The following is a 25,524-nucleotide window of genomic DNA, read 5'->3' as shown; positions in this document are numbered from 1 at the left end:
TACGCGTTGAGTGAAGAAAAATTTCCTCCGATTTGTTTTAAATTTACCACACTGCAGCTCATCACATGCCCCCTTGTCCTAGTATTTTTGGAAAGCATAAACAGACGCTCCACATTGACCCATTCCATTCCACTCATTATCTTATAGACCTCTATCATATCTCCCCTCAGCCGCCTTTTCTCCAAGCTGAAGAGCCCCAGCATCTTCAGCCTATCCTGATAGAGAAGTCGTCCCGTCCCCTGTATCATCTTTGTCGCACTTCTCTGCACCTTTTCCAATTCCGCTATGTCTTTTTTGAGGTGCGGCGACCAGAATTGAACACAATACTCGAGGTGCGGTCGCACCATGGAGCGATACAATGGCAGAATAATATTCTTATTTTTGTTTTCAATCCCTTTCCTAATGATACCCAACATTCTATTTGCTTTCCTAGCCGCAGCAGCACACTGAGCAGACGTTTTCAACGTATCATCAATGATGACACCTAGATCCCTTTCTCGGTCCGTGACTCCTAACACTGAACCTTGCATGACGTAGTTATAGTTTGGGTTCCTCTTTCCCACATGCATCACTTTGCACTTGTTCATATTAAACGTCATCTGCCATTTAGACACCCAGTCTCGTAAGGTCCTCTTGTAGTTTTTCACAATCTTCCTGCAACTTGACTACTTTGAATAACTTTGTGTCATCAGCAAATTTGATTACCTCATTAGTTACCCCCATCTCTAGGTCATTTATGAATATGTTAAAAAGCAGAGGTCCCAGCACTGATCCCTGGGGGACCCCGCTAACTACCCCTCTCCATTGCGAATATTGACCTTTTAATCCTACTCTCTGTTTCCTATCTTTCAACCAGTTTTTAATCCACAGTAAGACACTACCTCCGATCCCATGTATGTCCCTCTAATTTCCTTTGTAGTCTTTCATGAGGAACCTTATCAAACTCCTTCTGAAAATCTAGATAGACAATATCAATCAGCTCATCTATGTCCACATGTTTGTTTACAGCAGATTAGTGAGGCAAGACTTCCCTTCACTAAATCCATGTTGACTTTGTCCCATTAGTCCATGATTTTGAATGTGCTCTGTAATTTTGTTCTTGATAATAGTCTCTACCATTTTGCCTGGCACCGACATCAGACTCACCAGTCTATAACTTCTTGGGTCTCCTCTGGAACCTTTTTAAAATATCGGCGTTACATTGGCCACTCTCCAATATTCCGGTACCACGCTCGATTTTAAGAATAAATTACAAATCAATAACAGTAGCTCTGCCAGCTCTTTTTTTAGTTCTATCAGTACCCTAGGGTGAATACCATCCGGTCCAGGAGATTTGCTACTCTTCAGTTTGTAGAACTGCTCCATTATGTCTTCCAGATTTACAGATATTTTAATAAGTTTTTCCGACTCTTCAGCTTCAAATACCCCGTCTGGCACTGGTATCCCACCCAAATCTTCCTTGGTGAAGACCGAAGCAAAGAACTCACTTAGTTTTTCTGCTATTTCTTTGTCTTCCTTGATCGCCCCTTTTACACCCCAGTCATCCAGCGGGCCAACCGATTCTTTTGCCGGTTTCCTTCTTTTAATGTATCTAAAAAAATTTTACTATCAGTTTTCGCTTCTAATGCTATCTTTCTTTCAAAATCCCTCTTTGCCTTTCTTATCAGCACTTTGCATCTGACTTGACATTCCTTATGCCGCTTCTTATTTTCCTCATTCGGTTCCTTCTTCCATTTTCTGAAGGATTTCTTTTTAGCTCCAATAGCCTCCTTTACCTCACTTTTTAACCACGCCAGCTGTCGTTTGGTTTTACATCCTCCTTTTCTGATACGTGGAATATGTTTGGCCTGGGCCTCCAGGATGGTGTTTTTGAACAGCATCCACACCTGTTGTAGGTTTCTTACTCTCTCAGTCGCTCCTCTTCTCATTTTATCATAGCTTCCTTTTTTAAAGTTAAATGCTAACACCGGTGACCCTCCCTCCCCCTAGCTAGCAACAAAACTTACAGCAGACTCTCAGCTCTGCCCCTTCCAAAAAGCAGGCTCAGTCTCCCTGGTTTCTTGCAGCTTTTTTCAGCAAAAGTAAACTAAATACATGGAATCCCAGCTCTGAGCTGTTTGCATTTTTCTATGAAATACGCTGTTCTCTGTACGAGATCAATAGGGGGTCTATAGCCTCCACCAATGACCCCCTCCCCTTTCCCCTAGCATAGGAAATCCTGGCACTGCTCCTTCCAAGAAGTGTGAACTTAAGCAGTAGCCTCCTCCCTCCTCCCCTCCCCCCCCCCACTTCCTCCTGTTTTCAAGACATACAAATTTTACAGATAGGCCCCCCACCTTATTCTCTGTCTGTAGCTTCCTTTTACAGGCAGAAGCCTGTGAGCTGTGCCTAGGTCTGCATCCTCCAGCATGAACCCCTCCCTTTTTCCCTAGACATCAGCAAACTTACAAGGAATCCAGACTCTGCCTCTACCTCTTGCTTAGTAAAACCATCAGCCCAACCGGCTGCAGTCAGGCCCTTGTACATAGAGAGATGCAACATGCACATGCAGCTAATCCTATGCCCCCCCCCCTTATATGACTCCCCATCCACCCTGTAGCACTAGTGTTGAAACGTGCGCTGCCTATGAAGTCATGTATAAAAAAATCCTAAGCAGAACTTAAGCACAACGTATCCTTTTGAAAAAAAAAACAAATGCCTACTGTCTTTCCTGTGAGAAAATAAAGTGAAGAAACAGCTTTAAAAGTAAACACAAGGTATCTTTTTTGAAAGAAAAAAGTTATAAGAAAAAGAAAACAAAAATGTCTATTTTCTTTCCAGTGAGAAAAAAAGGTTGAGTTGCGCATGCGTGACTAAATTCCGCTGAGACTGTCCATCCAAGATAGCAGCTAGTAGTGGAAATGAAGTAAAGTGGTGCATACAGTAGTGGCTGCCATCTTGGAAAAGGGGTACGGCTATGATGTCATTTCCTGTGATGTTACCAAAGGGGTTGGGGTTGGGCAGGGGCTATGCAAAGGGACAGGGTTTGGGATGGGCTATGCAAATAAGGTGGGGCAGGGGCATGGTTATGCAAAATGGGCAGGGCTTAGGCAGGGTTAAGATGTCATATCCGGTGACCTCATCCAATTAGAGGAAACCTGCAGTTCCTGCCTGGTACGGAAAATATTGTATTTGAATGCTGGGAAACCTGGGGTTACCATTTGGTAGAACATGTGCTCATGGGAGCAGGTAAAATTTTTAATTTTACTTTTTATTTTTACTTTATTAACAATCTATAATTACAAGCACAAATACCTGAATAGGCAATACAGGCTATCCAGTTAATTATTACATTAATTCACATAATAATATGAAACATTTGAAGAAAAAATATTAGCCTTCTTTAGACCACTAATAGTGGGGAGAGAGTCACGCTATCAGAAGATATATAGAAAAATAATAAGTAATAATGAATAAAGCTTAGCACACTATAAGCCTGAACAAACATTATATTGGCAATCGAACTTGAAAAGATATCAAGCCTTTCCCAACTTTTTAAGATCAACAAAAGCTTTTAAATGTTCTGGTTGAAAGAAAATGTATTTAAGCCCTAAGTACTTAATCACACATTTGCAAGGATAGTTTAGGTAAAAGTGAGCTCCTATTGCAAGTGTTTCTTTCCTTAGGGTCAGGAACGCTTTTCTTCTTTCTTGAGTTTGCCTGGTCACATCTGGATACATCCATATCTGTTTCCCATAGAATAGAGTCTTTGATTTTCAAAAGAAAAGCCTTTTTATAGCTTCTACATCTTGTTCAAAGACAAGTGAGACTATTAGAGACTTCCTTTCAGAGTTTTCAGACATGGATGAGTCAAGAATCTCTGACAGATTTAAATTTAGATCTCTTTCATCAAGTTGTTGAAGTTGTTGAGGATTTTTATCCAAGTCTGCTTCTGGGATCTTTTTTGTAGGCGCATAAAAAATGCGATTAATTGGCGGTATATGATCAGGGGAATATCCCAGTATTTCTATGAGATATTTTTTAAAAACATCTAATGGTGTAATTCCAAACGTATAAGGAAAGTTCAAGAAACGTAAATTTAATCTGCGATTGAAGTTTTCTATTTGCTCAATTCTTCTATCAATCAAACTTTTATCCAGTATTCTCAGTGGAGGAGGGTAGTTAGTGGGGTCCCGCAGGGGTCTGTGCTGGGTCCGTTGCTTTTTAATGTATTTATAAATGACCTAGAGATGGGAATAACTAGTGAGGTAATTAAATTCGCCGATGACACAAAATTATTCAGGGTCGTCAAGTCGCAGGAGGAATGTGAACGATTACAGGAGGACCTTGCGAGACTGGGAGAATGGGCGTGCAAGTGGCAGATGAAGTTCAATGTTGACAAGTGCAAAGTGATGCATGTGGGTAAGAGGAACCCGAATTATAGCTACGTCTTGCAAGGTTCCACGTTAGGAGTTACGGATCAAGAAAGGGATCTGGGTGTCGTCGTCGATGATACGCTGAAACCTTCTGCTCAGTGTGCTGCTGCGGCTAGGAAAGCGAATAGAATGTTGGGTGTTATTAGGAAGGGTATGGAGTCCAGGTGTGCGGATGTTATAATGCCGTTGTATCGCTCCATGGTGCGACCGCACCTGGAGTATTGTGTTCAGTACTGGTCTCCGTATCTCAAAAAAGATATAGTAGAATTGGAAAAGGTACAGCGAAGGGCGACGAAAATGATAGTGGGGATGGGACGACTTTCCTATGAAGAGAGGCTGAGAAGGCTAGGGCTTTTCAGCTTGGAGAAGAGACGGCTGAGGGGAGATATGATAGAAGTGTATAAAATAATGAGTGGAATGGATCGGGTGGATGTGAAGCGACTGTTCACGCTATCCAAAAATACTAGGACTAGAGGGCATGAGTTGAAGCTACAGTGTGGTAAATTTAAAACGAATCGGAGAAAAATTTTCTTCACCCAACGTGTAATTAGACTCTGGAATTCGTTGCCGGAGAACGTGGTACGGGCGGTTAGCTTGACGGAGTTTAAAAAGGGGTTAGATAGATTCCTAAAGGACAAGTCCATAGACCGCTATTAAATGGACTTGGAAAAATTCCGCATTTTTAGGTATAACTTGTCTGGAATGTTTTTACGTTTAGGGAGCGTGCCAGGTGCCCTTGACCTGGATTGGCCACTGTCGGTGACAGGATGCTGGGCTAGATGGACCTTTGGTCTTTCCCAGTATGGCACTACTTATGTACTTATGTACTTATTCATAGTAGAAACATCTTGAAGTTTTTTCACCTCTACATTTATAGCTTTCATTTGATTAGTAGAGTCTATTTTAAAAGTCTCAAAAGATTTAGAAAGAGTTTCAATAGTACTCACAAAAGTCGTTATTTCCACCATAGAGTTGGTCAGCTTGGTATCTAACTTTTGGAGAGCTTCCCATATGCTCTCCAAACTAACCGACTCCGGTCTTGTTATTGAAGATTTTCTTTCAGCCCTTAGGCCCAAAGGCCTCAGACCTCCGTCAGCTTGATTTTCCTCCGAGCCTCTCATCCAGGAACATTTATCGCCGACTTGCGGTGCAATTATTCCTGGGGAAGAAAAAAAGCCTTTGGGCGGAGGCGGTGGATTGCGCTCCGGGGGAGATAAGGTGGTATCCAATCCCAAGTCACAGGGTTCTCCTCCTCCTGTGGCAGCGGGAGTCCCTCCGGTTTCTCGATCAGGCTTCCTCACGGCGAACTTCTCAATGCTGGTCTGAGAAGGAGAAGAGGTTCTGTTCGCTGAGGCTCCAGCTTTGACCAGACCTTTCCGCTTAGTGTGAGGCATAATGGGGGAAAAAGATTACACGCAGCTCAGCTCGAGATGTTTCAGCCGCGAAGAAAGCGTGCCGCCATCTTGACTCTCCCCCTTAATTGACCTTAATTTTACTTTTTATTTTATTTAATTTAGATTTTGCTCACACCTTTTCAGTAGTAGCTCAAGGTGAGTTACATTTAGGTATACTGAGTATTGATGACCTTTGAGGCCTTCCGCCAACAGATGACAATGCAGTGGGGGGACCAATTTACTTGTTGTCAACGTAAACATTACATTAACTCCCTTGACCCTCACACCTTAAAAGTACAATTGGGAACCAAATTAAGGGAATTTTTTGAATCGGTGGTAACTGAGCGGCTCACTATCTCAGGGCTCTTTAAATTAGTCCAGCCCCTAGTGGGAGGGAAAGGCTACCAGGGGGTAAAAGCCAGATGGGAATTGAACCTAGGGAGATCATTGTCAGAGTGGAATGTAGCCAATACTATTCATAGAATACCCTGGTTAGTCAGGGCGGCAGATTTGAGAGAGTGTACGTTCCGGGTGCTCCATTGAGCATATTTCACCCAGGTGCAGACGTACAAAGTTGATTGTCTTCTCCAACATGTCCTAGGTGAAATGGCGGTGACGACAACTTTTAGCACACAATCCAGCTCATTTTCGAAAGTGATTGCTGGCCATCTTACGACATAAATCGGGAGATGGCCGGCGATCTCCTGAACCCGGCCAAATCGGTATAATCAAAAGCCAATTTTGGCCGGATTCAACTGCTTTCCATTGCGGAGCTGCCAAAATATCAAGGGGGCGTGTCGGTAGGGTAGTGAAGGCGGGACGGGGGAGGGACGGGGGTGTGCTCACGAGATGGCCGGCTTCGCCCAATAATGAAAAAAAAAAAGCCAGGCTTGTAGAGCATTTCGCCGGCTGTACTAGGTCCCTTTTTTTTCACGACCAAGCTTCAAAAAGGAGACCCAACTCACCAAATGACCACCGGAGGGAATCGGGGATGACCTCCCCTTTCTCCCCCAGTGGTCACCAACCCCCTCCCACCCAAAAAAGAACAAAAAAAACCCACTTTTTTGCCAGCCTCTATGCCAACCTCAAATGTCATACCTAGCTCCCTGATAGCAGTAGGCAAGTCCCTGGAGCAGTTTTTAGTGGGTGAAGTGCACTTCAGACAGGTGGACCCAGGCCCATCCCCCCCCCCCACCTGTTATACTTGTGGTAGTAAATGGGAGCCCTCCAAAACCCACTGTACCCACATGTAGGTGCCCCCCTTCACCCATAAGGGCTATGGTAATGGTGTAGAGTTGTGGGGAGTGGGTTTTGGGGGGATTTGGGGGGCTCAGCACCCAACTTAAGGGAGCTATGCACCTGGGAGCTATTTTTATTTTTTTTAAACATTTTTAGAAGTGCCCCCTAGGATGCCCAGTTGGTGTCCTGGCATGTCAGGGGGGCCAGTGCACTACAAATGCTGGCTCCTCCCACGACCAAATGCCTTGGATTTCACTGGGTTTGAGATGGCCGGCATTATTTTCCATTATGGCCGAAAACCGATGCCGGCCATCTCAAACCCGGCGAAGTCTAACATTTGGCCGGGCCCAACCGTATTAGCAAAGAAAAAGATGGCCGGCCATCTTTTTCAAAAATACGGTTGGCTCCACCCACTTACAGCGCCGGCCCCGAAGATGGCCGGCCAGCTATTTGGCCAGCGCCGTTCGATTATGCCCCTCAATGTGGGACTGTCCTCTCATACAGCAATTTTGGTCTGCTATTGCTCTTAATATGACAAAGCCTATAAAGCTAGATTTTGATAAACACCACTGAATGACGATATTGCCTAATTTATCTCCTGTTTCTCAAGTGAGAATAAAACCTAATGACAAAACTGGACCAAAATCAGTGCCAGGCCTACATGGTTAAAACTGACAGTGAAACTGTTAAGAGAACTGAAGACATCTACAACTTCTACCAGAACACACCAAATCTGGGAGTGAACCCTGGACTATCAGGCAAACAAAGAATGAGTACAGCACATGAACTGAAATGGAACCCACAGAACAAGTAAAATCCACTAGCCAGCAGCATATCATCCTCTACTCTCAAGACCAATATGAGTGACTGCCAAAGGAAGAATAATAAAGAAACCTGAATGTGGTATAGGTTATTAGCAAATAGAAATAGCAACAGTATTGGCAGGGCTAGAGTTAGCAGGGTATAAACATGGCAATTGCCTTGGGCCTCCATGCCATAGGGGCCCCAACCCTGTCTGAAGTTGAAGAAAGTTCAGTCTGTCAGCTGGCTTTGGGGTCCCCTCCCAAATCTCTGCCCTGGGCCCCAACATGTCTAACATTGGCCCTGAGTATTGAGGCAGTAATAATCCTCAGTTGCTATTATTTCATAGGCTGTAAGGCCCAAATCCTAAAGAATCTTCAGACTGCCCAAAACACGGCAGCCAGACTCATTTTTGGTAAATCACGATTTGAGAGTGCATCACCCCTTTGTGAAAAGCTTCATTGGCTCCCTATTAGAGAACGAATAAACTTCAAGATCCACACGCTGATTCACAAGATCATCCATGGAGAATCTCCAAGCTATGTATGTATCTCCAAGCTGATTGACTTGCCCACCAAACACTTCACAATCCTCAAGAAATTACATCAACCTGCACTATCCTAACTGCAAAGGACTCAAGTATAAATCTTCGTTTGATTCCAACTTTTCCTTCAAAGGCAGTCAACTCTGGAACGCCCTTCCCAGACCCATTCATTCTATTAATGACTACCTACCCTTCAGAAAATTGCTGAAAACCCATCTATTCAAGGAAGCTTATCCAAACGCCACGACCTAACCCTACAACTCCACCTATTCATCACCTGATCCTGCGACAATGGCAATGACTCAGACCACGCCTCTTCCAATTTTTCCCTATGTTTATCCTGACCCTATCCTCTGACTATCTCAATCTAGCCTAAAACTAGCACCTTGTCCTACCTCCTCTACCCCCTCTCCCTTATAATATTACCTATCTACACATCCCCATTACTCTGCTAAACTTAGCCGTTTTCTCTGCACTACACATTGTAATCTTACTACTATGTAAGCTGCATCGAACCTGCTATGTGTGGAAAAGTGCAGGGTACAAATGTAACAAATAAATAAATTAGAAGTACCAATAACCACCTCATTATTTCAAGGTGATAGAGCAGATGTTGTTCCTAACTAGTTCCCATGTTGTTTGCTAAACCTTTTTTGTAATTCAAAGGAGGGGCAATGTAGTGAGTGTGGCCTTAAATCAAATGCATAAGGTGTAACCACATGAAGGAGTAAAAGTGCTTCCATTCGTGTCTATGCAAAGAAAACATAAGGGGGGGGGGGGGGGAGAACCAAAGGTTCCAGTATAGTGTTGTGTGGGGAAAAACAACTAAAGCTCTACATTAGAGCCTTGTACTAATGCTTAGCACACAGTTTCTTAACACAAGCCTAATGCAAATAAGCCTTGCACAAAAAATATGTACTAACATGGGAGAGCACATTGGATGCATGATCACATTACCCCTCCTGACCCATAAAATGCTTCGTGTTGGCCAACCTTTTGTTCTTTTGTTGTGCTTATCACTCTATACCCTTTCTCAAATAAAACAATAACTTCAACTTGTGCATGCAAGTTTGTATTGGTGTCAACTGGAATTCTTGTGCATGACCTCCAATTGACAGCACACATCCAATACTGCTCATTGTATCTGCACCCTGGAGGCTCACAACCCTAGATTCCTGACCCCCTCATACCTCACCTGGAAGATCTTCCCTGTTGCCCAAGTGGCCTCTTGCACTATTTCAACCCCCCCCCCCAGAAAATAAATACAGTGGGGGCCAAAGTGGAATGTCAGGACCTCCCTCCCCCAAATCCAAAAGCATTCCCTATGACCCAAGTGGACTCCTATCCCTGATCCCACAAATGATGCTGGTGGCCCAAATGAGCCCGCTGGCCCCACACCTCCCCCTCCCCTTCTAATTTGGGAGGCAGGAGCCATGCCCATTTCTCCTACCTCTGCATTGCAATTTTTCAAGATCGTTCTTGCCTCCCAACTTAGAGGTGTATGGGAAGGAGGGGAGGATTTGGGAGGGGGGATCCCATGAGCTATCAGGGACATTTTTGTAGTCAGGGGGCCCAAATGGGCCACAAGGAATGTTTTGGGGATCAGGGATCCAGGAGTCCACCAAGGACATTTTGGGGGTCAGGGGTGGGGGAATCCTTGAATTACCCTCTGCTCATGCACTTAATCTTTATGCTAGCTTTGGGCTGGCGGAAAGATCCAGCACTACAAAACAAGTAAAAATATTTTAACATAGTTTTTTTGTAGTGGGAGCAGTTTAATATGAGGCAATTTGCATGCCCACTGTGCAATGATTTTAAGCTGATTTTCCTGTACTAATTTTTCTTTTTGCATTGGGAGTTAGATTAGCACAGGGAAATCAAGCATAAACCGTTTTGCTAATGGATGGCATAATTTACTGCATCAGCTCCAAACCCAGAGGCAGGAAGGCCAAATATTTCCTCAAACACAAGCTATAATCCATCTATGTTCTGTTTAGAACAATAAAGATCGTTGTGTTTACCCACCGATCCTCATTCAATTGTAAACCACTGTGGATAGGGAACTGAGAGAGAGAAGCACCACTGGGCTAATCTCACTTTAAGGAAACTTTAGTAGCATGACACATTTGCCAAAGTAATACATAAAGTAGTTATAAGGAGAAAACAAAAAGTACACAACGGTGCTAATAACAGTAATACATATCACAAAGCACAGAATGGTTAACAGTATGGACAATTACCAGGTACTGGTGCTGTTCTGTATTGTCCCTGCTCACAGTAGACTGGACTGGTGCCCCAGCTCTATAAGCCAGTGCCCTACAGAGAGCAGGCCTCTGCTTCCTGCCCCATCCAGCCCTTCCACTCCCAGGCAGCAACCTGCAGAGATCAGGAGTGGAAGGGGACAGAAAAAAATTCCTCTGCTCCCTAATCCAGCTCCTCCCCTCTTGTCATTTTCTAGGGCTTGATGCAGAGCGTGCCAGTACTTATTATCATCAAGTACTGGTAGATAAAAAGCCCCAAGCATATCCTATTGTATACTTTGTACTCAGCATGGGACTGTACATTACTCACATCACTGTGATCATTCCACTGTTGTGTTTATTTTCTGTGATATGACTTTTCTTCTATCTGTGTAGTGTGCTATGCATACAACATAATCCATACCTGAGGAAGTGGACGTCTGTGATCTCTTTCAGACACAACCAGCAAAAGAGGCAACCACAAACAGTGCAGTTCATCCGGTTACAGCTCCCATCTTTAACTTTCATGATGAAAGCCCCGCAGCGAGGACAAACTTTAATGTCATTGACATCTAGTGCTGGTGAAAAACAAGGATCCACTGTTAGTGCATTACTGATCCTCCACTCATCTATCATTTTCCTTCCACAAAACACACTCACTTCAGGGCAACCTGGTAACTTGGGTTCAGTTCCCAGCTCAGGTCTTCCATTCCTAGAGATGTGAAGGCCTGGAGAAATTGGAAACTTCTGGGAAAAAAAAACAGGATTTATTTCCCATTTTGTTTCCAAGGCCAGAAAAATTGAAAAAGCTAGAGAGAGCTCACACAATGAGTTTTTTCTTCTTTTTTTCTCATATAGATAATGCTGAGTTCAGGAAGACTGTTTTTTTTTTATCTGAGATAATAAGTTACCTTTTAATTTACTACAATGTTCTTGAATAGACTTCCTTGGAACCAGTGAAGAGAATTTGAATTTGAGCAATGCTCGGGGAGGGGAGGGGGGAGGTTTTGGGAGATAGGGAAGAAGAGCTTTGGGTTAGAAAGATTAAAGACAAGTTTTGGTCTTGTTAATTAGGATTTCCTATTGTCTATATTATCCGTGTTTCAATATGTACCATGGTGTTACCTTCTGTTACAAGGAAGTTTCTGGATGATATATGCTAATATCATTATGTAGCTATAGAAGCATAACAATTTGAGAAGGGGGGGATGGGGGGTAAAGGGGATTGGGGGGAAAAGTTGTTAAACCACAAATCTGATGGCTGTTTTGCACTATCTTTAACCCTGTTACATGAGAGGTTATTACCACGCTGTTAAGTTTATATTTATATGGTTTATTGCCTTTGTATTATGTCATCAATAAAAATATTGAAATATAATTTACTACAATGTTGGATCATATGATATGCTGACTCAAGGAGCAGTGATTTTGATAAGCTCCGGGAGCATCCTGGATGGAATCCTTCCCATCCATGATCTTTTAATTTTTCTATTTACATCTAGGGGTTCAATATGCGTCACTAGCTTTGAGGGCAAATACATTGTTAAGTATGGAGGTGATATGACAGCAAAACTGGGGAAAAAGAATAAGCAGTGTATCGTGGGGTCAGATGGGAAAAATATGGTGCAGTCATTAGAGAATATTGCTCAATTAAATGACGCGCAGCTGCAGCAGATTTCCATTGCTGTTATTAAACCCTTAGACTCTAAATTCATTACCTTGGTACAGCAGATTGGAACCCTGACCCAGGGTCTCACTGATCTGGGGGGCTACACAACAATGCTGGAGGAGAAAGTTCGGCAGAGGATGAGGTGGGCATAATGATGGCAGATCAGCCCATGTGAAAATGGCATTTACCAAATGTGAGAAGCTCAAGGACTTAGAAAACCAGTTGAGGTTCAATAGCATCCAGTTGGTTGGTCTCTCAGACAGTTTAAAAGACCCCAAGCTGGTTGGCTTTCTGGAATCCTAGTTTTCTCCAAACAGCTGGCAGAACACCTGGGGGGGGGCCTTGAAGGTGGAACAGGTTCATCTCCTCGGGAGAGGTCCAGAAGGTGAACAAAGCATTGGGTGATGATTGCAAGAATTTTGAACTCTGCCCATAAAGATCTTATAATGTAGACCAGACATAAAAAAAGAACTGAGATAACAGAATAGAAGAATTTTACTGTTTCAAGACTATTCAGGTGGCATAGCAGCTCACTGTTGCAGTTTTGTTCCAGTGTGCAAGGCCTTGCATGAAAAGAATGTATATTTTACACTTCAGTTCCCAGCCCGATAGTGGGTGCTTCATGATTGTGGAGTTCAGGTGTTTAATACCCCTGAGGAGTTATGTTTGAAATTGGATACTATTCTGGAACCTACAGCCGCGACTTGATTTTTCAGTTGGAATGGAAAGAAACCTGCAAGTATCATGGTTGTTTTTCTAATCTGGAAGAGGCTCATCCATAAAAAAAACAACAGAGTGATTTGTATACTGTTAAGTGGCCAGAGTCTTCAGGCTATCCCCCCTGTTTACTAAGCTACGCGCTAATGCCGACACAGCCCATTTACTTTTTACGTTAAAACCCATTGGCTTCCTATGCTAGCAAGAATTCTGTTTAAATGTTTTGGTTTATTACATAAAGCAATGTATGGAGTGGAACTGTTTTATTTACTTGAAAATTTTGTTTTTGCAGCTGCTATTAGATAATTTAGGAATATCAGTCTATTTACCTTCCCCTCATTAAAGGATAAGAAATGACTCAATCAATTGGGCAAACTACTTTCAGGCTGCAAAATTAGACAAGGAAATTTCCGCTTTGTTAATGACTGTCACTGTCTATAAGGATTTTAGGCATCAGATTAAAACATATTTGTTTCTGGAATTTCTAATGGTCAAGGGTTAGAGCTGTTTTATTAAATTATTTGTACTAGACTTGTATGTTGTATTTGTTTTAACACTCTGTGTGGAGGAGTAGCCTAGTGGTTAGTGCAGCAGATTTTGATCCTAGGGAACTGGGTTCAAGTCCCACTGCAGCTCCTTTTGACTCTGGGCAAGTCACTAACCCTCTATTGCTCCAGATACAAATAAGTACCAGTATATACTTTGTAAACCACAGAAGTTCCATCCTCTTTCCTTAAGTGATTTATAATTCCTGGTTATGTCCTCTTTTTTTCCACTGTTATCTGCATACTGCGGAATATAAAATAAATTCTTATGTTATGATTAAAAGGTATAAAAATACTAACTGAAATGCATAGGAGAAAGGTCCATCTGGCATGTCTACAAAAGACTTGGCTCACTGTGAAGAAGCATCAAAAGTTTAAACAAGACTGGGCCTGGGAGGTGATTGCAGTCTCTTTCTTTGAATGCTGGGTTCAGGTTGCTATCCTGATTGGCAAGGGATTTTCCTGCACAATAAAGACAGCAAAGACAGACCCTGAGGGGTGATATGTGCTGGCAGTCTTGTCCTGTTTTAGGCCACACATTTATTTTAACGGTCAGTTGGAGATTTATCCAATTCTTTTGTTTGGTGATTTTAATATGGTTATAGACCCTGTTATGGACAAGACCCCAGCATCTTTAGATATGGTGAATTTGAATAAAAGACTACCATATCTTTGTAATACATTGAGGGTGATGGACATATGGAGTGTGTTACATCCTTCTGAAAGAGTTTACTCAATTAGCACGGGTGCATGATAGTGCCTCATGATTGGATTATATTTTTATTTCTTTCTAGTTCCATATAGAGGCATATTTTCAAAGCACTTTGGGAGGCTAAGTTCCATAGGTTTCTATGGAACTTTGGGAGGCTAAGTGCTTTGAAAATGAGCCTCATAGTGATAGAGGAGCAAGTAAAGCCAGTGAACATATTTTTATTTCTAGCCAATGGTTCCACAGAATGGAAAAGGCTGAAATAGGTCCAGTTGTGGTCTCAGATCATGCCATACTCTGGATTGATATAGCAAATAATTCAAACTATGAGACAACGTTGAGATGGGCCTTCCTAAAAATTTTGTATTTCGACTCTTTCTTTCAGAAATATTTAATAGATAGGAGCAATACTGCCAATATAATGGGCCAGATTCTACATATGGCGCCTGAAAAATTCACACGGTAAAGCCTAGGCGTATTCTCTAAAGTAAGCCTACACATTATAGAATGGGCTTAAATTTCCATGCAGTATATAGAATACGCTGAGTGTATCCCCATGCGACCAAATTTGGTTGCGTCCATTTAGGCCATGTTTTACTTGGCATAAATACCAGCACATAGATTTAGGCTCAGAGGGTCATATTCTATAACAATGCGTTTAAATTTTGGAATGCCCATGAAATGCCCATTTCCCTCCCTTTAACCATACCCCTTTTTGGCTGCGCACATTAGAATTTAGGCTCTCTGTGTTACAGAATACACTTAGGGGCCCTTTAACAGAGCAACGGTAAGCCCAACGTGGCCTTAACGCTTGTTCTTCTGGGACTACCGCTGGCCCGATGCGGCCACCAGCGGTAGTCCTGCCCTGAGCATGCACCATTTCCGGGAGAAAAAGAAAACCCTGGAAATGGCTTGTGTGGCAGTAACCCGGTGGTAATTGGGCATCGCCACGCACTGCCCGGTTACCGCTGTGTTAGTGTGGTAGCCCTTATCGCCACCTCAGTGGGTGGCGGTAAGGGCTCCCCGCCTCTTGGCCATGCAGTAAGAGTTTTATTTATTTATTTGTTGCATTATACCCCGCTCTTTCCCGCTCGATAGCAGGTTCAGTGCGGCTTACAATTGGCTTACATGGTATGGGTTACAAGGTATCACAGAAGTAACACATTTGTAGGATATTAGAATTATGGTGTGGTTGTATAGAGTAGGACAAGAGGAAGAGATGTGGAGGGGAGGATTGAGGTATAGGTAGTATTAGTGGTGTGGATTGGGCTTGTAAATTAAGTTGGGTCGTTTGGATAGGCTTGTTTGAAGAGGTAAGTTTTCAGCAGCTTTCAGAAAGGTAGATGTTCGTTGGTTGTTCGGATGGATCATGGTATGGCATTCCAGAGCTGGCTGCCTATAACGGAGAAGTTGGATGCATAGTAGGTTTTGTATTTGAGACCTTTGCAGTTGGGAAGTTGAAGGTTCTCTTATCGTAATGCCATGTGTGTCTGGGGGCTTCTTTACGTGTTGTAAAAAGGGCCCTGGCCTGCTGGAAAAATGGCCTACGCTGCAAGCGCAGGCCCTTTTTTCCGCAGCTTGGTAAAAGGATCCCTTAGCGAATTTTGTGTATAAATTCTAATTATTGCCAATTAGTACTCATTATTGCTTGTTAAATGCTGTTATCAATGCTGATTAACTTGTTAAAACAATTAAGTTACGTGCATTCTTATAGAATATGCTTGGATTGTGGCACGGAACACTAGGTGCAATAAATAGGCTCATCTGGGGGAATGTGGCCCATGGAGATGATCCTGGGATATCATTGCTTATGTAGCAAAGAAAAATAAAGAAATGACCAAATCTATTTTCAATTTCAAAAAGGATCTGGCAAGAAAGCAAAAGCATTTTTTGCTTAATCCTACACATGCCAATAAAGATAGTTCGTTGGCAGCACAGGTTGCTTTGAATTCCCTTCTACATGACAGGGCAAAAAAAATTGAATACATATTTTAAATATAAGCTTTACAAATTTGGAAATAAATCTGGGAAATTATTGGCCCATATCAAAACATGTTGATTCTATTATGCATACAGATGGTACTCGATGTAATAAACCTAAGGAAATAATGCAGTGTTTTACAACTTTTTTAAACAAATTGTATGAGGCCCCAGACCATTGTGCTGCTTTGATAAGTGGTGGCATTGACCAGCTGGGTTTCCCCAAGCTTATTGATGAAGATCTGGCTTATCTTAACAGTCCCATTACAAAACTGGAAATTCAAGCTGTGGGACCGGATGGTTTCTCTGGAGAATTTTATCATTTACTGGAATCTAATCTGGGAATGCTCCTGGAGGCATATTCTCCCGGATTCTATATAGTGTGACTAAAGTTGCATGCACAAATCCGGCCGTATTCTGGATTTGCGTGCACAACTTAATTGAATAACAAGCCAATCAGCACCGATAATTGCCAGTTAACAAGCAATTATTGATAATAATTGGCATTTGTTAGAATGTACACACAACTGTTTAAGTATATTCTGTAAAGTAATGCACATAAATTCTAAGGTGCCTAGTGGAAAAAGGGACATGGCCATGGGTGTGGAATGGGCGGGTCATAGGCGTTTTTAAAATTAGTTATGCTGTTACAGAATATAGCCAGTCCATGCCTAATTTAGGTGTAGGCATTTCAAGTTTTACTTGGCGTAACTGCCCAAAACTAAAATTTAGTTACATGGATGGGTGCTAAGCATATTCTATCAACCGCACCTAAATTTAGGCACAGTTTATAGAATATGCCTAGGTGCATTTTTTTCGGCAACGATTTTTTAGGCTTTATATATAGAACCTAGCCCATATTGCATAAGTGATATCATGGCAAGTCTTTCCAGTTAAGGCTAATCAGGTTTTAATAACTTTTATCCTCAAACTGGGTAAGGATCAGGCTCTTGTTTCCTCCTACTGTCCAATTTCATTACTGAATTTAGATGTTAAGATCTTTGTAAAAATTCTGATCATCAGGCTCAGTGATATCCTGCCACACTTAATAGAAGATGATCAAGTGGGTTTTGTGAAAGGCCATTATGTATGTAATATAGTTTGTTCATAAATTGCTGACAGCATGGGAACATTGTTTGGCTTGTAAAATCCAGGCCTTGGTTGTGAGTTGTGGTACTGAAAAAGCATTTGACCTGGTTTCCTGGCCCTTTTTATTTCATTCTTTAGACTGCTTTGGTTTTCAGGGATATTTTGTAGAAGCTATCCGGGCCTTATATAATGATCTCTGTGCGGTCTTATTGGTCAATGAGGTGGTATCTCTGAGTTTTGCCATCAATAGAGGCATCAAGTGTGCCCTTTATCTCCATTCCATTTTTTTTGTTGTTTTTAGAACCTTACAGAGTATCCATATGGACTCAACACTCTTGGGGGGAGGGGTTAAATTAGGACAGCAAGTGGTGCATTGTTTAGCCTTTGCAGATGACAGTTTACTAATGCTGGTCAACCCCATATGCACCTTATAGTTCTACAGAAATTTCACAGTTTTGAACTTCAAGTGGGTTTTGAACTGCACAAAAACAGTAGCTATGCCAATCAATTTGGACTAAGAGTCTTGATCATGTGGATAATTCCCATTTCACTGGGGTGGGCCTTCTTTTCAGTATCTGAGAGTACAAATTCCTCAAAAACTGTTGCAGTTATATCAGGCTAATATTGTCCCATTACTTAATTTTATAAAAACTTTTACTGCACAATTGGATGAGCTTGCTCCTCTCGTTGTTGGGTTGATTGGCGCTGTATCAGATTATTACCCAAATGGTTTTATATTTTGCAAACTGTCACACTCATTATTAAGAGTAAGGATAAGGCAGTTATTGATCGCCTGTTGTAGACCTTCTTGTGGAACAGAAAGCAGGCTTGTTTCCATACAAAATTATTACTCCATTCGCAAAAAGGGGAGGACTAGGTGTTGCCAGATTTGGATTTATATGAAAAGGCCTGCCACCTACAGCAAATTCATGACCGTACACAGATCAAAGATACTGCTTGCTGATGTTGATATCCTCAAAAACTATACTAGCAGTTCCGTAGTGTCTATATGATTATGCCCCTCCAGGTCTCTCTCAGCCACTCACAGACAGCTAAACACGCTGTGATTGGCTGAGAGAGACCTGAAGTGGTATAATCAAAAGGGAGGGACATCCAACTAAGTAGAGCTGTGGCCAAGTGGTTACATCACTGGTCTTGTAATGCAGTGGTGGCCAGTTCAAATCCCACTGTTACTACTAAAAAAGCTATGAGCAAAAACAGTTTTGATCCCCCCGTTCGGGGAGAAAGACAGCCATTATGGGAAGTGCATGGCAGGGACTTTTTTTCATTTGTATGAAGTCTTTATTGAACATTTCTCAAAACAGTATCACAAAATACAGCACTCCAGAACAAGTAAGTCATAACATAACTGATCAGCAAGATCCTTTTTTTTTTTTTTACGAGCTAGCTGACTGGCTTCCCCTCCTAGGGGAGGAAATTCACGTACAAATGAGCAGGTCATTTGCATGCGATTTCCTTCATGCATGCCCTTCCCTTACCAATTCGCTAAGGGATTGGTAAGGGAAGGACTCTTCCGTGCAGTTTAGTGCACCTGGCTTTAAATCTGCTCCAGGGACCTGCATACTGCTGTCATGGAGCTGGCTGGCATAGAGGCTGGCAAAAAAATGTTTTAAAGTTTTTTTGGGGGGTGGGAGGGGGTTGGTGACCACTGGGGGAGCATGGGGAGGTCATCCCCGATTCCTTCCGGTGGTCACCTGGTCAGTTTGGGCACCTTTTTGAGACTTGGACATGAAAATAAATAGACCAAGTAAAACCGGCCAAATGCTCGTCATTGCCGGTTTTCTTTTTTCCATTATCAGCTGAAGCCGGCCATCTCGTAAGCACGCCCACATCCCGCCTTCGCTACCCTGCCGACACGCCCCCTTGAAGTTTGGCCGCCTCCGCGACGGAATGCCGGCGAGTGTGTCCAAAAATCAGCTTTCGATTATACCGATTTGGCCGGTTTTAGGAGATGGCCGACCATCTCCCGATTTGTGTCGGAAGATCGCCGGCGATCTCTTTCAAAAATAAGCCTGACAATGTGTTATACCCAACACAGCGCAAAGGAGAGGAATAAGACAAATTATTAATGATCATTGGTCTATTTTAACATTATATCCCCAGTTTAAAGAGAGTGTCATATACCAGAGCTCAAAATATGGGTGAGATGTTGTTAATTTTTAGATTTGGTCATTTCAATTTAACTGGAAGAAGTGGGCACATGTGCTGTCAAAGATGTGTATATTGTAGACTTGCTATGGTGATTCAATTTGCAATTAATCCCAGGACTGGTAGGAAACATGAACTGCGATCGCACACAAATTGTGATACTGCTCAGGTAGTGTATGCAATTAAATGCCCCTGTGCTAAGTGATACATAGGTCAAACCAATTGTAAAATAAAACAAAAAATAGCATAGCATTTGAGCAATTTGAGAATACCTAAATGGGATGCGCCATTTGTTGATGATTGGGCTTCCCATCATCATACAGACTTAGATTTAGAATATGTAGTTCTGTTACAAGTCCATCTAGAATGGGGAGGGGATGTATCATCTATCCTCATTCCAAAGGAACAGCATTTTATCTATGATTGGGGCACAGTATTCCCTGGTGGGTAAAACAAAGAAATTGGATAACCTAGAAGATTGATTAGGTCATGCACCAACCAGCACTGAGTATTGTTGTAGATGAAGGACATTTAAACAGTGATATTTTGCATGCTAGGCTGCATAGAGAGGGGTATAACCGGCAGAAGAAAGGAGATTTTGATGCCCCTGTACAAGTTGTTGGTGAGGCCCTACTTGGAGTGTTGTGTTCAGTTTTGGAGACCTTATCTTAGTAAGGATGTAAAAAGACTTGAAGCGGTTCAGAGAAAACCAACGAAAATGGCAGGGAGTTTACGTAGCAAGACATACGTGGAGAGGCTTATTGATCTAAACATGTATACCCTGGAAGAAAGAAGAAACAGGGGTGATATGATACAGATGTTCAAATATTTGAAAGGTATTAATCCACAAACAAATCTTTTCCAGAGACAGGAAGGCAGTAGAACCAGAGGGCATGAATTGAGGTTGAAAGGGGCCGACTCAGGAATAATGTCAGGAAGTATTTTTTCACAGAAAGGGTAGTAGATACCTGGATTGTCAGTAATATGCATGAACTCTGTTAGTATCATGAACCTGCCCCCACCACCCACTTTGTCACCAGATCAAGTCGATCCTAGTGTAGGTTCCAGCTGAGTGAGAATAAAACATTTAGATCTTAGAAGAAGGGTGGTTAAGCACCAAACATCCAGAAGACTAAAAAGTGCCTTCCTTTGCCTCCGATTATAATCCTCCCTGCCTTTGGAATTGTCCCATACCCCATCCAGAGCTAAATTAAAATCCCCACCCATGAGAATCTGACCCATTGCAAAAGCCTGTAAAGGAGCCAAAAGTCTCTGAAAAAAGGGCCCTGTTTCTTATTAGGAGCATAAATATTTATAATTGTGATTTGAATACCCCTAAATTGACCAAACAGTGCTAAACAGTGCTCTATATCCATCAACACCTGCCAGGCCTCTGTGCAAGTGGACATTCTTTTCGACTTGCCAGCTACTGTAAGCAACAGCCCAAATGGAAACAGCCACTTATATCTGCAATTTGCACTCTGCAGATATTTCATCACAGGTGCCAAGTCCCTTCATCTTTGCAGAGTAGTGCACGCCAAATCCTGCTAAACAGAAATTTTGCAATGGTCTCATATCAAAGCCTTCCTGGCCCGAGCTTTGCACAATACATCCTCCTTAAGTGTGTAGTCATGAAAGCAGACAATAATGTCCCTAGGGGCTGAGTCCTTCCGCAGTCCTGCACTTCTATGCACTCTGTCCAATTGAATCTTTTGAGGTTCCAAGGTCCCAACTGTCTGTTCATCAGACTGTATCAGAGACAAATAAATATTGGTGATGGTCTTCACACAGTCCTGGTATGCAAATTATGCCTGTGGGGCCAGTTTTCTAGGTCCTCTATCGTCTCTTGGCGCTCCTGCCATTCCCGGGGACTCGATTTCTCCATGCAAAGAGGTGGGATAAGGTGGGATACAAATGCAACAAATAAATAGTGGCCAGATGCTCTAATCTCGCCCACTTCCCTCTGGATCTCAGTGAGCACCTTTTGAAGGTCCCCACCCAGCCTGTATCTCCGACTTTGAAGCCTGAAACCACCTCACTACGTCCTTCGTAGTGATCTCCTCCTCATTAGAGACAGAATAAATTGTGGCCATGCTGGTTTCCGCTCTTTGGGTTGGCGGTGTTCTGCATTCTCTGGAAGGTATTTAAATTTCTCAAGGCGCTTCCAGGTGAACATGGTATTAGCAAAGGCTAAATACTGCAACAATCACTCCTAGAGGAGGCAAAAGAGGGCTAAAAATAGCTAATTTCTTACAGCCCTGATGGAACTTGAGTCTCATGTATCCATGCTTGAGCAATGATGTCACTTCCTCCAACAGCTACGATTATTATCATCTTTTAGTAATGATCCTAGAATTTAAATCTCATTCCTGATTTGTTGCCAGGGGTATGGGAGTGCTCTCTGCTTGAGCTGAACTCTAAGACTGAACTGACAGTTACTTTACAGAGTGCTGAGGAGAGTGAGGGGATTAAAATGTGGGAACCTGTTAAAAGTGTGGCTAGACATTACTATAGACAACACTTGCATAAAATGTGAAATAAAGATAGTAAAGTTAGGTTATTTATTTTGGAGCTGTGCACAAATCCACATGTTTTGGGAAGAAATTTCTCAATACGTATATCAACTTTTACATTTACACCTCATGTTCCTCCCACAGCTATTCTTGTTTGCTGCTTATACAGTTATGGAAGTTGACATGACTAAAGGAGAGAAAATTTTGCTGTTGTATACGTTTTGCTGGTTAAAAAATGTGTTCCACTTAAGGGGAGGTTGCAGTACCTACTTAATTTTATTTATTTATTTATTTAATACATTTATACCCCACATTTTCCCACTAGTTGCAGGCTCAATGTGGCTTACACAAACCATAGGGTAGGCTACAGTACAGAGAAAGTACAATTAAACTATGTAAAAGTAAGATAATAGGCATATAGGTATCTTATGAACAACAAAGATAGCAAAAGATAATACAAGGTAATAAAGTCCATGAATCTTGGTGAGACCAGGAAGAAGTAGGTTATGTTGAGTCTGGAAGGTAGGCCTTCTTAAACAGGGTGGTCTTCAATAATTTTCTAAAATTTAGATAGTTCTGAGTAGATTTTAACGATTTTGGTAAAGCATTCCATAGTTGTGTGCCTATGAAGGAGAAGTTGGAGGTGTAGGTAGATTTGTATTTAAGACCACTGCAAACTAGATAATGTAAATTTAGGTAGGATACAATGCCATAACCTGCTTTATAGGATGATGGTGATGAAGAAACTATGCATTGGATGAAACCATCTAAGCAAGTGGAGAAGATATCAAACAGTGTGAAAACTACTGTGGACAGCAATGCCACACAGAGCAAGAAGCAGGTCTGTGGTTTAAGGGATGGTAACCCTAGCTTGTTTTATTACTCCTGGACTGGTGTTAAGTCACCACCAAACCCATAGGGGGGTTATTCCAAATGTGAACCTGATATGGAGTGGGTGTAAAGGAGTATGAATGCAAAGTGGGGAGAGAAAGGTGGGAAACAAACAAATAACAGCATTGGCAACAATTCATGGGTTCACTCTGATTCTAAAGGAAATGTAAGTGAATTTTCCAGTGTTTTTAAATGTTGAGTAATTGTTATTATGCATGTTGATCAGGATGAGAGGGGGATGAGCTGGGGAGAAGGGGCAAGAGTGCATGATGCGTGGTCTGTTTGCCACAGGTTTGTGGTTGGTAATGGGTGCAAGGGACAGAAGGAAGGAAAATGGGAGGGGGGGGGAGATAGGTTAGAGGGAAGAACAGTGGCCAGGAGGAAGGTAAGTGTTTGTGTGTAAAGGATGTTACATTGAAAGACAGGCTGAGATGGGGACTGGACACCCTGGTATGTTTAAAAACATTTTTGGTGAGACTAAGCTAACTTGAGTAGAACATGGGAAATTATGCCAAGGATGCGTAAATGAGGTGATGTCTGCATCTGCAAGGGGACACAGAGTGGGAGTTACAATCTTTTTTAGTAATACATAACCTGTTAAGCACACAAAGTGATAAAGAATCCAGAGGGTAAATTTTTGTTTATCCATGTCACTCTGCTGGGTAGAAAAATGGTGTTGCTCAATATCTATGCCCCGAAGGTTTACAGGCACGAGTTCTTTCTGATGCTGTTCAAGTGTGCTTGACCTTCTGTTAGTTTTTGCAGGACACTTTAACTAGGTGATGGACCCCAGGTGGACAGGACAATTATGCAGAATGAGGGAAGGTTCTGAAGGGGGGTGGGCTCTCATTGCTGGGTGAGACTTGATTTGATCGATGCCTGGTGGTTGTTGCATTCCCTGGACAGAGTTTACACTTGTCTACTGAGCCCATGCATCTATTTCTCAAATAGTCTATCTTTTATCTCAACACACTATCTTGCCAATTCTAGGTGGAGTACAACCTTACATACATAATAGTTAAAAAAAAACGTTATAAAACAATAATAAAAATAATCAGTGGAAATAACAGTACCATCTTTTTCCCATTCAGCAGTTCAGTTTGGAATTCAAGCCTTCATACCTTGCAAAAACACCATCTAACATTGTTATAACAGTTCCGAGAAAAGAGGACATTTCTCTGGTAAGTGAACGCTATTTTGCTTTGTGCTTTGGGAACTTAAAGATTGGGGTTTAAAGGGTCAGTTGGAGAAGTGACGTCATCGGAGGTAATGGCTGCTTGAAAGCCTGGCTCCGATAGTCCCTGAAGTGAAATAAGCAATTACCCTTCTCTGTGAGCGATCGAGGTCAGCCTAAAAAGCGGGAAACGGTACGCAGAGCTGCACCGGAATCGATTGAGGAGATGGAGAAGCGTGGGGAACCGCCTAATCTTTCCCAATATGCGTTTTCGGGCAGCGGCCTACCAAAACGCATGGCAGACATGGAGGACGAAGACTTTAACACGCCGGAGCTCTTCGCGGACCAATGCGAACACCGATAAGCCCCTGACACAAGACTCGGCAGAGGAGGCTGAGAAGGGCTTCCCGGAGCTACGTTCGTGGTTGAAAGAGATGCGCACCGATATTAAAGCGGTGCGAACAAAGCTGGAGACTCTAGGAGCCGAACTACGGGTGAGATAGCAGAAATCGGGGCATAGAGTTGAGGAGGTCGAGAGCAGACTGGAGGATCACACAGAGGATATGGGGGCGATGGATAGAAGAATTACCGATCTGCAAATCGGGCAGCAGCGAATTGATGGTCAGCTTGAGGATCTAGAGAACCTCAGCCGTCGCTGCAATCTACGGTTTCGCGGGCTGCCCGATACCCCCACCTACCAGGAGGCAGAAATGGTGGTACAGCAAATAGTCAGCTCCCTACTACCGACTGCTGAGGCCCCGATAGCGCCGGACCAGGTGGCACTGGAGCGTGCACACCGAACCATGGGGCCCACTCGAAATAACCTCCCGAGAGATATTATCGCTTGTTTTCGAGACTTCAAACTAAAAGAAAGAGTTTTGAAGGCGGCTCGTCAGAAAGATGACTTTAAATGGGATACATACCATGTGGAAATCTACCAGGATCTCGCAGTGGCGACACTAAAGCGCCGAGCAGAACTTAAGCCAGTCACAGCTAAGTTGAGAGAGTTGGGCCTACACTATCGCTGGAGGCATCCATTTGCGCTGGTTTTCTATAAAGATGGGCAGCAACACCAAGTCAAGTCGCTGGCGGAGGCCCGAGCGGTAATCCCGGAGGGAGAAATAGCGGAGGGACCAGCGGGACCTGGATCACAGAAGTCATCTACGGGGAAACGACCCCACTCAAAGTGGCAAAGGGTGGGCCGCAAGAGGCTAGAGCGCCAACAATCGGCAACTCGCCTCACATGAAGAAATGGAGATAGCCCTGAACGGTTGGTTCTGGTGAATGGCCCTGCACACGGAGTGAAGCAAGGCCGCCAAGTACGCTCTGGTTTTATTTAAGTTAAGACTGGAAGATTAATGTTGGGATTTTCTTTCTATTTTGTATATGATGGACAAGACTGCACTTCCCCCTATGAAGCGCCAATTCCATAGGG

At 42.8% G+C, this 25,524-nt stretch overlaps 1 protein-coding gene across 1 annotated transcript in view; it reads right to left on the bottom strand.

The window, feature by feature from the left end:
* LOC115466979 (E3 ubiquitin-protein ligase RNF19A-like) overlaps positions 1 to 25,524 on the bottom strand; it is an 86,217-nt gene that overhangs the window by 27,286 nt on the left and 33,407 nt on the right. The window contains 1 exon segment of the mRNA XM_030198589.1: positions 11,058 to 11,211. Within this exon segment, the coding sequence (XP_030054449.1) occupies positions 11,058 to 11,211 (154 nt within the window).

Source organism: Microcaecilia unicolor, chromosome 3 (assembly GCF_901765095.1).
Source record: "Microcaecilia unicolor chromosome 3, aMicUni1.1, whole genome shotgun sequence".
Classification (NCBI taxonomy): Eukaryota; Metazoa; Chordata; class Amphibia; order Gymnophiona; family Siphonopidae; genus Microcaecilia; species Microcaecilia unicolor.
The sequence above is the reverse complement of the archived record's forward strand: the minus strand, read 5'-3'. Positions and strand labels throughout refer to the sequence as shown.